This window comes from Azolla caroliniana, unplaced genomic scaffold (genome assembly GCF_043228905.1).
Source record: "Azolla caroliniana isolate FFs.n. ecotype wild unplaced genomic scaffold, voAzoCaro1.0.p SCAF_4, whole genome shotgun sequence".
In the NCBI taxonomy this organism is placed as follows: Eukaryota; Viridiplantae; Streptophyta; class Polypodiopsida; order Salviniales; family Salviniaceae; genus Azolla; species Azolla caroliniana.
This window is the reverse complement of record NW_028230439.1, coordinates 10,380,510-10,395,122: the sequence shown is the minus strand read 5'-3', so window position 1 is coordinate 10,395,122 and position 14,613 is coordinate 10,380,510. Positions and strand designations below refer to the sequence as shown.

Here is a 14,613-nt window from a genome sequence, read left to right as displayed (position 1 = left end):
AATTGTTGCTCATTACCAAAGAGAATGAGTTAAACCTTGTCGGCGATGAGACAACGTGGGTTGTCAATTCCGAAGCGTTGTTCCACCTGACAACGGACCGGAGATGCTTCTCATCCTACACAGCCGATGATCGTGGTTGTGTCTGGATGGGGAATGAAGGCACATGCCAAATTTTCGGCATAGGAAATGTGTTGTTGACGACATCAATCGGATGCAAGTTGTTGTTGAAGGATGTCTGACACGTTCCGGAGGTCCGACTGAACCTCATATCAGCCGGTCGGCTAGATGATGAAGGCTACACGGGTAGCATCCAGAACGGAGTCATGAAGTTCAGCAAGGGAAGCTTGATTGTGGCTCAAGCCTGGAAGGTCAACACATTGTATTTGATTTATGCCCGAATATGCCGGGAAGAAGTGAACGTAGCATCCGACATTTCCGGTGAGCTGTGGCACAAAAGACTGTGTCACATGAGTGAGAAGGGGATAAAGAGGTTTGCCGAAGACAACCTCATTCCAGTGAAGGGCGTGCAACTTGAGAAGTGCACCGATTGCTTCGCCAGCAAGCAAAACCGAACCTCCTTCTGGTCAAGACCACTGATGAGACGGAATGCACCACTGGAGCTGGTGCATACCGATATGTGTCAAGTGGACACGAAGTCACATGCCGGATCGCAGTACTTTGTGACGTTCATAGACGACCACAGCCGGAAGTTGTGGGTCTCAACATTAAAGATAAAGGATCCAGTGCTATCCGTCTTCAAGGATCTCCACGCGAGAGTGGAAAGAGAAACCGGCCGGAAGTTGAAGGCGGTTCGAGCAGATAACGGAGGAGAATACCAGGGCCAGTTTGAGGAGTACTGTCGGTCGAAGGGAATCCGGCTCGAATTTACCGTGCCGAAGACGCCGAAATTGAACGGGCTGGCCGAAAGGATGAACCGGACCATAATGGAGAGAGTCTGGAGCATGCTCACACATGCCAAGTTACCCAAGACATTTTGGGCTGAGGCGCTGACGACGGCGACCTATGTGATAAACAGATCACCCATCAGTACCCTTGGGAGGAGACTAACCTCAGAAAGTATGGACTGGTAAAGATGTATCTTACAGGCATTTGAAGGTGTTTGGGTGTCTCACATACGTGCATGTGGCGAAGGACAAGAGAGCAAAGTTGGATCCGAAGTCCCGGCCATGCATATTCCTTGGATACGACGATGATGAGTTCAGTTACCGGGTGTGGGATCTGGTCGACAAGAAGGTGTTCTAGAGTCAGGACATAGTCTTCATGGAAGACGGGACCATTGCCGACTGGGAGTCGGAGAAGAAGATGATCAACTCTGGATCATCCAATGAAAACCAGCCGGAGGACACAAGGACCTACCCGGTTGAAAACCGGATGTTAGCCGGTAACCGGATGACACTCGACGAACCGGAAAGATACGAACAAGAAACCGAACCGACCGAAGAAGAAGAAGACACCGAAACTGGACAAGATCCCGAATCGAATATGGATGAGAAACAAACGGCGGAACCAGTAGTTAGAAACCAAGGATGGAGATATGCTCTCCGAGAGAGAAGAGCCCCCCAGAGATTTCCAAATGCAGAGCACGTGTTGCTAACCGATGAGGGGGAGTTGGAAAGCTTCGAAGAAGCAAAGAGAGACACCCACAACTGCAAGTGGTTGAGTGCCATGCAAGATGAGATGGATTCCCTGCATGAGAACCACACATATGAACTGACGGAGTTGCCGAAAGGAAAGAGGGCACTCCGGAACAAGTGGGTGTACAAGCTGAAACCGGGAGATGCCGAAAAACCCCCGAGATACAAAGCCCGGATCGTGGTGAAGGGGTTCCAATAGAAGAAAGGAGTGGATTTCGATGAGATCTTTGCCACGGTAGTAAAGATGACATCCATCCGTACAGTATTGGGCATAACGGCAAGCATGGACCTCGAGGTAGAGCAACTAGACGTCAAGATGGCATTCCTACATGGCGACCTCGAAGAAGAGATCTACATGCATCAACCGGAAGGATTTGAGAAGAAAGGGAAGGAGCACCTGGTGTGTCGGCTGAAGAAGAGCTTATATGAATTGAAGCAAGCTCCCCGACAATGGTACCGGAAGTTCGACTCCTTCATGACCAACCAAGGGTACCACAAAACGCAAGCCGATCACTACGTGTTTGTGAAAAAATTTGACGAAGGAGATTTCTTGATACTCCTCCTATATGTGGATGATATGCTTATCATCGAACGAGACCAAGTCAAGATACGGATGCTGAAGAAGGCTCTAAACCGAACCTTCTCAATGAAAGACTTGGGGCCAACAAGACAGATATTGGGAATGCACATCATCCTGGACCGGTCGAAGAAGTTGTTGTGGTTGTCACAGGAGAAGTACGTGACAAAGGTGCTTTAACGGTTCAACATGTTGACGGCGAAGCCTGTCGGATTGACACTTTCGGCAAACTGCAACGGAAAACAAAGTCTGAGGACAAAGGCGGAGAAGAAAGATATGATGAAGATTCCATATGCCTCTGCCGTCGGAAGTTTGATGTACGCGATGGTATGTACCCGGCCGGATATCGGATATGCAGTCAGAATGGTGAGCCGGTTCATGAGCAATCCTGGAAAAGAACATTGGAATGCGGTCAAGTGGATACTCCGGTATCTGAAAGGCACCTCGAGTATGTGCCTCTGGTTCGGCTCCAGTAATCCCCAACTTGACGGATTCACAGATTCGGATATGTCGGCTTATGCGGATACCAGCCAGTCTAGATCCGGATATGTCATGACTTATGTAGGGGGAGTTGTATCATGGCAATCGAGGCTGCAGAAGTTCGTTGCGTTGTCAACCACGGAGGCGTAGTACATGGCAGTTGTAGAAGCCGGCAAGGAGATAATCTGGATGAAGGACTTCATCGAAGTGCTAGGGATCCAACATGAGGAATATCGGCTCTACTGCGACAGTCAAAGTGCCATCCACCTTGCAAAAAACGTGGCCTACCATTCTGTCGGGAACCCAACGTTCCTTATGCGCAACGCTCGGCCACAACCGAAATTATTTTCATACACAGAAAATAGGAAATAGAACACGACACAAAGAGGAAGACAAATACACAGGAGGTTTACGTGGAAAACCCCAAACTAGGGGAAAAACCACGGCAGCCCACGGGCTGCAAACTGTCACTATGTAAGAATATACAAAACTGTGAGTTCACGAAGGCAACGACCTCGTGCTCATGACCTTCACCACAGGCGGCGATTACAACAGAGGCAAAGACCTCGTCTCTCTCTCCCTCTCTATACAGTTGCGCGCTCTCTCTTCTTCTTGCACCAACAAGGAAGAATAACAACCACCTACTTAGTTTTCCCTAAGTCATATTTATACTAATATGACTTTTCAGCTATTTACAAATGTAGCCACGATGGGCTCTCAGAAACATATTTACGAATATGTCTCTTCCTCCGGTTCATACCGGGTCTGCACCATCCGGCTCTCCGTAGCCGGGTACTCATCCGGTTCATATTGGGTCTGCATCATCCGGCTCTCCGTAGCCGGGTACTCCTCATCCGGTTCGTACCAGGCCTGCACCATCCAGTTCATACCGGGTTTGCATCATCCGGCTCTCCGTAGCCGGGTACTCCTCATCCGGTTCATACCGGGTCTGCATCATCCGGCTCTCCGTAGCCGGGTCAATATCCTCGTGATTGATAAAACTTCCTTCACCTATAGGTTTCTCTTTATTGCTAATATAAATAGTCTTCTCATGTGAAAACAACAATACCTTCTCTTTGTTTCTTTTTTCTTGTGTGGGTTGGTTGAATTTTATATCCATTGTATACTCCATTAAAACATGTTTCTCTTGCAAGAATTATTCTATCTCTAATGGAAATGCTAGACATTGAACTTCCTATTTCAGATGCTAGAGTCTGTTCATCGGCACTGTTCTTCTCCCTTCCCATCTGGAGGGACCTGTCTCCCAACAAACTCCCTCTTCACTCCGGCATGGGGTGTCTTCCCAGTCCGATCCTCTTCCGGCATGCGTCCAGCTTGTCGGGTGTCAGCACTTTGGTCAGCATATCTGACCCGTTCTCGGCCGTGTGGATCTTCGTCAGTGCGAACTCCTGGTCATCTACTCTTTCCCGGATCCAGTGATACCTCCGCTGGATATGCTTCGTCCGGGAATGGTAGGCCGCATTCTTAGCAAGGTGGATGGCACTTTGACTGTCGCAGTAGAGTCGGTATTCCTCTTGCCGGATATCGAGCTCTCCGATGAAGTCCTTTATCCATAATATTTCCTTGCCGGCTTCCACAGCCGCCATGTACTCCGCCTCTGTGGTTGACAATGCAACCGTCTTCTGCAGCCTCGACTGCCACGAAACAGCTCCCCCTGCATATGTCATTACATACCCGGATGTAGACCGGCTGGTATCCACATCAGCCGACATGTCCGAATCGGTGAAACCGTCCAGTTGAGGTTTTCCGGAGCCGAATCGGAGACACATATTTGAAGTGCCCTTCAAATACCGGAGTATCCACTTGACCGCGTTCCAGTGCTCCTTGCCGGGATTGCTCATAAACCGGCTCACCACTCCGACTGCGTATCCAATGTCCGGTCGGGTACAAACCATTGCGTACATCAAGCTCCTGACGGCAGAGGCATATGGAATCTTCATCATATCTGCCTTCTCTCCTCTCGTCTTCGGGCTTTGCTTGCCGGACAGCTTGCAGTTTGCCGGAAGTGTCGATTCGACCGGTTTTGCTTCTGACATGTTGAACCGGTGAAGCACCTTTGTCACATACTTCTCCTGTGACAGCCATAATTGCTTCACAGACCGGTCCCGAATGATGTGCATCCCCAACATCTGTCTTGCCGGACCCAAGTCTTTCATTGAGAAGGTTCGGTTGAGAGCCTTCTTCAGCATCCGTATTTTTCCTTGGTCTCGTCCAACGATCAACATGTCATCCACGTACAGGAGGAGTATCAGGAAGTCGCCTCCTTCAAACTTCTTCACAAACACGCAGTGATCGGCCTGCGTCTTGTGGTACCCTTGATCGGTCATGAAGGAGTCGAACTTCTAGTACCATTGCCGGGGAGCCTGCTTCAGTCCGTACATGCTCTTCTTCAACCGGCATACCAGGTGCTCCTTCCCTTTCTCCACAAATCCTTCCGGTTGCTGCATGTAGATCTCCTCTTCGAGGTCGCCGTGAAGCAATGTCGTCTTCACATCCAGCTGCTCTACCTCGAGGTCCATGCTTGCTGCTATACTCAGCATCGTCCGGATGGAGGTCATCTTTACTACCGGGGCAAATATCTCGTCGAAGTCCACGCCCTTCTTCTGTTGGAACCCCTTCACCACGATCCTGGCTTTGTATCTCGGGGGGTTGCCGGCATCTCCCGGTTTCAACTTGTACACCCACTTGTTTCGGAGTGCCCGCTTTCCTTTCGGCAACTCCACCAATTCATACGTATGGCTCTCATGCAGGGAATCCATCTCATCCTGCATGGCACTTAACCATTTTCGGCTGTGGGTGTCTTCCTTCACTTCTTCGAAGCTTTCCGGCTCCCCCTCATCGGTCAGCAGAACATGCTCTGCATCCGGAAATCTCCAGGGGGGCCTTCTCTCTCTGAGAGGATATCTCCGTCTTCGGGCTTCGGTAACCGGCTCCTCCATTTGCTCTTCATCCGAATCTGATTCGGGGTCTTGGCCGGTTCCGGTCTCAACTTCCTCTACCTCTTCTTCTGCTGGTTCGGTATCCTCACCGTAACCGGCTGGTTCCTCGATTGCTAACCGGTCTCTTGCCGGTTGGGTCTGCTCATCATAGAGTCTATCCTTACCAGTCGACTCGGAGTTCATTATCTTCTTCTCCGACTCCCAGTTGACGAGCGTCTTGTCCTCCATGAAGATAATATCTCGACTCCGGAATACCTTCTTGTCGACCGGGTCCCACACTCGGTAGCCGAACTCATCGTCACCGTAACCGAGGAATATGCATGGCCGGGTCTTTGGATCTAATTTTCCTCTCCGGTCCTTTGCTACATGCACGTACGCGAGACACCCGAACACCTTCAGATGCCGGTAGGATACTTCCTTACCGGTCCACACTCTCTGTGGCGTGTCTCCGTCCAAGGGTACTGAGGGTGATCTATTTATCACGTATGTCGTCGTCAACAGTGCCTCAGCCCAAAACTTCTTGGGTAGTTTTGCATGTGCTAGCATACTCCGGACCCTCTCCATTATGGTCCGGTTCATCCTCTCGGCCAGTCCGTTTAGTTCCGGCGTCTTCGGCACGGTAAATTCGAGCCGGATTCCCTTCGAGCGGCAGTACTCCTCGAACTGCCCCCGGTACTCTCCTCCGTTATCTGCTCGAACCGCCTTCAGCTTCCGGCCGGTTTCTCTTTCCACTCTCGCATGGAGCTCTTTGAAGACGGATAACACCTGATCCTTCGTCTTCAACGGTGTGGCCCACAGCTTCCGGCTATGGTCATCTATGAACGTCACGAAGTACTGCGCTCCGGCATATGACTTCGTGTCTACTTGACACACATTCGTATGCACCAACTCCAGTGGTGCATTACGTCTCATCGGTGGCCTTGGTCGGAAGGAGGTCCGGTTCTGCTTACCGGCCAGACAGTCAGTGCACTTCTCTAAGTGCACATTCTTCACTGGAATGAGGTTGTCGTCTACAAGCCTCTTCATCCCCTTCTCGCTCATATGACACAGCCTCTTGTGCCACAGCTCACCGGCAGTGTCGGATGCCACGTTCACTTCTTCCGGACATAACCGGGCATTCATCAGGTACAGTGTGTTTACCTTCCGGGCCCGAGCCACAATCAGGCTCCCTTTGCTGAACTTCATGACACCGTTCCGGATGCTACCCGTGTAGCCTTCATCATCTAGCCAACCGGCTGATATCAGGTTCAGACGAACTTCCGGAACGTGTCGTACATCCTTCAGCAGCAACTTGCATCCGGTTGGTGTTGTCAACCACACGTCTCCTATGCCGACAATTCGGCATGTTCCTTCATTCCCCATCCGGACACAGCCGTGATCACCGGCTGAATAGGATGAGAAGCATTTCCGGTCCGGGGTAAGGTGGAATGACGCTCCAGAGTCTACCACCCAGGTCATCTCGTCGCCGGCAAGGTTTATCTCACACTCCTCAGTGATGAGCATCAACTCTTCTTCACTTGCCGCGATTGCCGTCGTTCCCTTCCGGTCCGGCCCCCTCCGGTCTTTACCGTTTCGGTCTTTACCGTTCCGGTCCGGGGTTTGCTTCGAATCAGTACCGTCGGTTTCCTTGTCTTTACGGAAATGCCGACAGTTCTTTTGGAAGTGTCCCGGCTTGCCGCAATAGAAGCAAGTAGGCCTTCCCCTTGACTTTGACCGTGTCCCCGACTTCTCCCGGTTCTGGGGACTACGGTTTCTCTGTCTTCCGCGTTCCGATTTGGTAAGAAGCGCTTTGGAGTCGGAGCTCGTATCTTTGTCTTTCCGACGCGCCTCCTCATCTAAAAAGCTCGACTTTACTCTTGCTAGGGATAACCGTTTTCCTTCCGGCCCGGCGTTGCCCAAAGTGACAATCAATGTCTCCCAGCTATCCGGGAGGGAACCGAGCAGGAGTAGCGCTAGTACCTCATCGGCGAGAGGTACTTCCAATGAAGTAGCCTGGTGGATCAGCCCCTGGAAGGCATTCATGTGCTCCGCCATGCTGGAGCCATCTTGGTACCGGAGTCTTACTAGCTTCCGGAATACCGACACCTGATTGACAGCATTTTTGTTCTGAAACATTATGTTGATCTTCTCCCAGAGCTCATGAGCCTTGCTCTCTTCATTGAAGTTGTTGTATAGGCTCATGTCGATGAAGCACCGTATGTACGCCGTTGTCTTCATGTGCATCACCTCCCATATCGCGGCGTCGATTTTGTCCGGTCTCTTGTCCCCGAACTGAACCGGCAGCCAGAGGTCTTTAACAACGAGCATGTCCCTCATCTTCGACTTCCATACTGAATAGTTGGAGCCGGTGAGCTTGAACATGCCGCCAAATGATTCGTCCATTTTTATGTGTCAAATTCGCTCTGATACCACTTGTCGGGAACCCAACGTTCCTTATGCACAACACTCGGCCACAACCGAAATTATTTTCATACACAGAAAATAGGAAATAGAACACGACACAAATAGGAAGACAAATACACAGGAGGTTTACGTGGAAAACCCCAAACTAGGGGAAAAACCACGGCAGCCCACGGGCTGCAAACTGTCACTATGTAAGAATGTACAAAACTGTGAGTTCACGGAGGCAACGACCTCGTCGTGCTCACGACCTTCGCCACAGGCGGCGGTTACAACAAAGGCAAAGACCTCGTCTCTCTCTCCCTCTCTATACAGTTGCGCGCTCTCTCTTCTTCTTGCACCAACAAGGAAGAATAACAACCACCTACTTAGTTTGCCCTAAGTCATATTTATACTAATATGACTTTTCGGCTATTTACAAATGTAGCCACGATGGGCTCTCAGAAACATATTTACGAATATGTCTCTTCCTCCGGTTCATACCGGGTCTGCACCATCCGGCTCTCCGTAGCCGGGTACTCATCCGGTTCATACTGGGTCTGCATCATCCGGCTCTCCGTAGCCGGGTACCCCTCATCCGGTTCGTACCGGGCCTGCACCATCTAGTTCATACCGGGTCTACATCATCCGGCTCTCCGTAGCCGGGTACTCCTCATCCGGTTCATACCGGGTCTGCATCATCCAACTCTCCGTAGCCGGGTACTCCTCATCCGGTTCATACCGGGTCTGCATCATCCGGCTCTCCGTAGCCGGGTCAATATCCTCGTGATTGATAAAACTTCCTTCACCTATAGGTTTCTCTTTATTACTAATATAAATCGTCTTCTCATGTGAAAACAACAATACCTTCTCTTTGTTTCTTTTTTCTTGTGTGGGTTGGTTGAATTTTATATCCATTGTATACTCCATTAAAACATGTTTCTCTTGCAAGAATTATTCTATCTCTAATGGAAATGCTAGACATTGAACTTCCTATTTCAGATGCTTTGAAAAATTTGCATATTGCCTCCACATTCAACATTCCCCAATATACCTCTACCACCTTTGTGTTTTATTTTCTTAATTGAGGCTACTTGGCAGCATTTTTCTTGCTACGGAGTAGTCTTTCCAAATCTAGATGCGGTACACATGTTTTATTCGAATTCATATTCTTCCCCAACTCCTATCATATTTGTAAAAGGAAAGTTTGTACTACTGCTTTTCTACCACAACACAAGAAAATTAGTCATTCACAAAATTTAAATGCAAATAGAATCCACAATGTGTCCATATCCAAGATCTTACAACATTTGAAATGTGAATGTCTCATTACCCTTTGCAACAGAATATTATCATGTGAGTAACTACTAGCATAGAGATTATGGCCATATGAGGCCAAGATTTAATGTGAACGTATAGAGCTATGTGATTCAAGAGTCAATTGTCTTTGTCCTTGAGACAAAAGGCAAATGATTCATAGAATGGTGTGTTTTATCCCTACCAAGGTTACACACTATTGCATGGTTTGTATTTAAGAATTCGACATTACTGTATATATATATATATATATATATCTAATAAACATATAACAATTTGTACTTGTAAATCATTAGCATTGGGATGTATAGAATTAGCATATGGTCGCTTGCTGTCAATTGCTCTTGCAAAAGCTGAATAGTTATAGTCTTCTTTTCTAGCTCCTCCATACTCATGAACACGATAAGAACAATCTTACCATACACAGCATTATGGTCATGATTGATGAAACCACAAATGTATGTCGTCGCATTCACATGCTAATCCTCCACATGGAGGCTTATTTCTGTAATTACAAATGTAAAGCTAGTTTTTAACAGGAGGTTCAAGTGGAAACACAAGAACAGCTTTGTCCATGCCAATCAATTCAAACTTACGAATATTCTATTTATCACTGGCTTGCACATGGCAATCGCATGAAGCAAATGACAACTAAAGTCTGTAATGATGGAAGTAGAAAACTAGCTGAGCATTCTTCGTATACTTCACCGAGCCACAGACAACATATATAGAAAACATTTCAACCGGAATATACCTCCGACTAGAATCCATTCCACAGAAATGGCAAAAAAAGGCTCAAGGTGGAGAGAACGCGCGATTTGGCAAATGGCCTTTAGCTTGTATAATGTTAAAACCCCATCATCAATGCCTAGGAATATAAAGAACAAGGGTTATTATGTATGTATTAGATCAATTCAAACACCCCTCCTTGTCGATGCATATCCCACTGGCCCCTGTCCATGAGCTTGTTTCTCATATGCTGAACTTTCTGGAAAATAATTTGAATTAGCGATATCATTCAGATTTTGTAAGTGACTTAACACATGTACAACATCGGTCATTGATGGTCGCTCTTTAGGATCTCGATTCACACACTTATAGGCTAGGTGGCCAGCTTTTTGTGCTCCTTTGATTGAATAATGACCCTCAAGCCGACGATCAATAATGCTTAAAAATTTTCTCCGATCACTCAAATATGGCCTCGCCCATTCTGCCAAATGGTGTTGACCGTTGGGCCTTGTTTTATCCATAGACCTCTTCCCTGTTAGTATCTCAAGTAGTACTACACCAAAACTATATACATCGCTTTTCGAACTCAAATGACCTGGAATTCAAGGACCAAAATAAATCAAAGGCTAAAAAATGATACCTTATTTCAGATACTTTTGTTATGATGTTTTTGTTTTTTTGTTTGCATAACTTACCAGTCATAACATACTCTGGCGCCGCATATCCATATGTACCCATAACACGAGTGGAGACATGGCTCTTGTCTCCTTGTGGACCATCCCTTGCAAGGCCAAAGTCAGAAAGCTTGGCTTCATAGTCCTGCACTCTTACATACGTCATTCGTGCACCATGTTTCACATATAGATAGGAATAGAGAACTAAAAGATAAAACTCATACTGAATCGAGAAGGATATTGGATGTCTTGAAATCGCGATAAATAACTGGTTTCTTTCCACTGTGAAGAAACTCAACCCCCTTTGCAGCTCCTAACGCAATCTTCATCCTTGTATTCCATGGGAGTGGCAAGGACCCTTCTGCATCAAATTTGTTCCTTTCACTAATCGAAACAAAGTGGAACACAATATGCAGTGAAAGAACAACCACATTTTTTTAGCTATAATAGTTTTAATGCCATGTTGCATACTTCGGAATAGGTGATTCTCAAGGCTTCCTCGTTGCATGAACTCGTAGACGAGGAGTCGATGATCATCTTCAATGCAAAAACCAATCAACTTAACAAGATTTGGATGATGAAGCTGCCCAAGAAACGTGACCTCTGCCTGAAACAGAAACAAAACCGTAGGTAAGAATGAGATAAAAATGATGCTTGGTCCGGTGAAAGGAAATTGTGATTCAACCATGTCAAAAACAAAGGACAAAAGAAGCAAAATACCCTTACAGTTTTAGGATATTTAACAAAACACCCCTCTGGTAGAACTAAATCATTGCAAAAATATAGAAGATTTCTGGTAGATACCCATAACCCACTAATGTTAGGGATATAGTGTGATGCCACCCCAATACAACACAAAAAAGAAGAAGAAATGATGATGCATACCATCCATTCTTTGTGGCCTTGTAATCCACTGTGGTTCAGGGTTTTCACTGCAACAGTGAGACCAGTTCCAGGCTTCACAGGCATTGTTCCATGTTCATCGATCCATCCCTTGAATACACACCCAAACCCTCCTTCTCCTAATAGACTATCAGGTCGGAAATTCCTCGTGGCCGACTTTAGGTCAGTAAAGCAAAACCTCCTTAAATGGGACGATGTGATCAGTTCTTCGGTCTTCGATATAACAGAATTAGTTTCAGTGCCGTCTGATTGAGCAGAACTATCCGATTCAATTGATTGTTCAGTTGGTGGTAGAGTAAAAGACGAAGCACTGTTTTGAGAGCTCAGATTTCCTGCCAAAAAAACAGTATAAAACGTCGCATCCATTGGGATTTAGAACATAAAATTCAAAGGGCTGAAATTTCCATGGTATGAATCAACATAATTTCCAGAAGTTTTAGGGGTTCATGAATCATGGGTCTTTAAGCCTAAGTTATGACTAAAAATGTACAGTAAATCTATCCCCATCGCCATTCATATTAGCATAACCATTTACACCATCACGATGCCTATACCACCACATAGACCAGTCACCCTTCAGGGGTGAATGTTCAGTAAGCCGCGCTTCACAAAGCCCCTAAATGCTTACAAATTTACAATATCCATAGCCAGAACACCGTATCGACATGAAAACATTAGTTGTGAAACACGCGCACACACGCACACAAGAACAAACAAACCTGCATTTAAATTATTCATTGATCTCGTCTTTCCCCTTATACCGGTACTTCTCTTGGATCCGACTTTCGAATTAGGGTTTTTAAACCAACGGAAGTTGCCACAGTATAACTCAGGCAGGAGGAAAGACCAGAAACAACAAGCACATTCTTTTTCTTTTTTAATCTTTGCTTGGAGCTTTTGATCCTGAGGTGATGATTTCACGCCCACCTGCTCCAAGGCTTGCACCTGTAACCCCATCTCAAGATGGCCTGGCTAACTATAACATGAAGAAAGCATAGGCATGGGCATGGCCAAAATGCGAAGGAAAGAAACGATAATGGCGATGGGGGATTGGGCAGGGGGGGGGGGGGGGGGGGGGGGAGACAGAGGAGAAACCCAGAAGTGAAAAGGGAGAAAGGATTGCAGGTGATGAGCGATGGTGGTGATCAAAGAGAACACCATGGGAGCTTGACTGAGAAGTGGTGGGCCATCATCATCATCATCATCATCATCATGGTGATGGCGATGGTGATGGTGGTGATGATGATGATGATGATGACAGTGATGGGTTGTCATGATAACACCCCAGGGAAGCAGAGTGTGCGGATGACGTCACCATTCTTCACCTCTCCCTCCCATTGTGTGTGTACCATACCACCACTACCGCTACAACTACTACTAGAGAGAGAGAGAGAGAATGAGGGTCCGAATGTGGCCCGAATGACCTCGGTGATGATGGCTATGGGCAATGGATGGATGGATGGACGGACCATCCGTGACTAATGCCAATTGAGAGAGAGGGTCTGTGCAAGTGTCCTCATTGACACAATCGTGCCATTGATGTGGTCCATGTTGATTCGGATTGTAGTAGTAGTAGTAGTAGTAGTGTTATTTTGGGGGGGCCCTCGAATGGATGGTCGTGGGGCATTTGTCCGTTCCCATGTGGTAGCTTATATTATTAGCCCCTTGCAAGAAGCTTGCCAAGGAAGGAAGGAAAATTCGATCACATTGATTGACTCTAGATTAAATGGTGATGATTCATGCCACAACGCCTGTCGTGGCCGTGGTGTTGTTGTTGTTGATTATGAAACATCCCCAAGTCAACAATGCCCTCAAACCAGGCAACCAACTCTCTTACATGAATTGGTTTCTAGGACATGGCATACAATCGATCTTACGTAACACTAGCTAGAGATGCCCTCCCTTGGTAGACTTCAATCCCGTGTTTGACGTCAAGGAAAACGAGTGAGATGTACAAGGCTCCTTCCTTTCTAAAGAAACCCAAACATACAAATGCTCACAAGAGAAGCACCAACCCACATATCAATATTCATGAGCCAAGTTAGCATAGAGGCTCAATCACGACCAACTTCCTTCTCCTAGGTCAACCCACCAACAAGAAGGGAGCAAATATGCATTATTTCCACTTTGGATTGGCACCTTGATTACATAGGCATCAATTCGTCGTCTTGTATGTATGTATGTATGTATGTCCTCGTGTAAGAGAAACACAATGAAATATTTCATAGTGTTGTTGGTGACTAATTCAATTCTAACAACTTTTTTATCGTATGAAGCTCAATTAGTTTCTACTTCTGAAGTGGGCATTTTTACAATAGTGAAAAAGACAAGAGAATGTGAATCCATATATACTCCTATCTAATGGCAATCTCATATTTGCTTCATGATTTTGTCTCCCACCAATGGACCACAAATTGTCGTCGTCATGTTGACATTATCTAATGGATGACCTTATGACTTGATGAATGAAATTCACCCATATTTTGCCTTGCTCTCAACATTCATTATATGATCTCAGGGAGACAACTATCATCTCTCTCTCTCTCTCTCTCTCTCTCTCTCTCTCTCTCTCTCTCACACACACACACACACACACACACACACACACACACATGCATGCATGCATGCATTAGGGTTCCACACTAGAAATTAGCCATGTTTTATTACCCCTATAATGTAGGCTTCAAATATCCATGAATAAACTAATTTAGTGGATGCCACTACAAAATGTAGGGGTTGTGCATTAGACTTAATAGTTTCCATTGGAAACCATACAAACCTAGGTGCAATATGTCTAGTTTGTCCTTTTTTCAAGTTTTGATTGTTTCTTGCGCTAGTTGTGTTTCCAGTTTATAGGAACTTCATGGAACCAAGTAGTTTAAATCAAATTACATTGAACTCCTCGTGCACTTTTGGAGTCTCATATACTTGGGAATCTC

The 14,613-nt window shown here is 46.5% G+C and overlaps 1 protein-coding gene across 2 annotated transcripts; it reads right to left on the bottom strand.

Moving 5' to 3' along the window:
- Positions 1–10,032: 10,032 nt before the first annotated feature.
- Positions 10,033–12,714, bottom strand: LOC147865062 (receptor-like cytoplasmic kinase 176). 2 transcript variants are annotated; one of them, XM_087317796.1, is made up of 6 exons: positions 12,394–12,714; positions 11,657–12,006; positions 11,243–11,378; positions 10,996–11,129; positions 10,793–10,916; positions 10,033–10,692 (listed from the first exon to the last, which is right to left on the bottom strand). In XM_087317796.1, the coding sequence occupies exons 1-6, from the start codon at positions 12,629–12,631 to the stop codon at positions 10,283–10,285; spliced, it is 1,392 nt and encodes a 463-aa protein (XP_087173922.1). In that variant the 5' UTR covers positions 12,632–12,714; the 3' UTR covers positions 10,033–10,282. The 2 variants fall into 2 exon arrangements, with proteins under 2 accessions (XP_087173922.1, XP_087173921.1); XM_087317795.1 differs by having other exon boundaries at positions 10,996–11,132; positions 12,394–12,712.
- Between the last annotated feature and the right edge of the window lie 1,899 nt (positions 12,715–14,613).

Coding starts and splice junctions, on each gene's coding strand:
- LOC147865062 (XM_087317795.1), bottom strand. CDS start 12,631: ATGGGGTTACAGGTGCAAGCCTTGGAGCAGGTGGGCGTGAAATCATCA. Junction 12,007..12,393: donor AATGAATAATTTAAATGCAG/GTTTGTTTGTTC, acceptor TTTTTTTGGCAG/GAAATCTGAGCTCTCAAAAC. Junction 11,379..11,656: donor AAGGCCACAAAGAATGGATG/GTATGCATCATC, acceptor TTTCTGTTTCAG/GCAGAGGTCACGTTTCTTGG.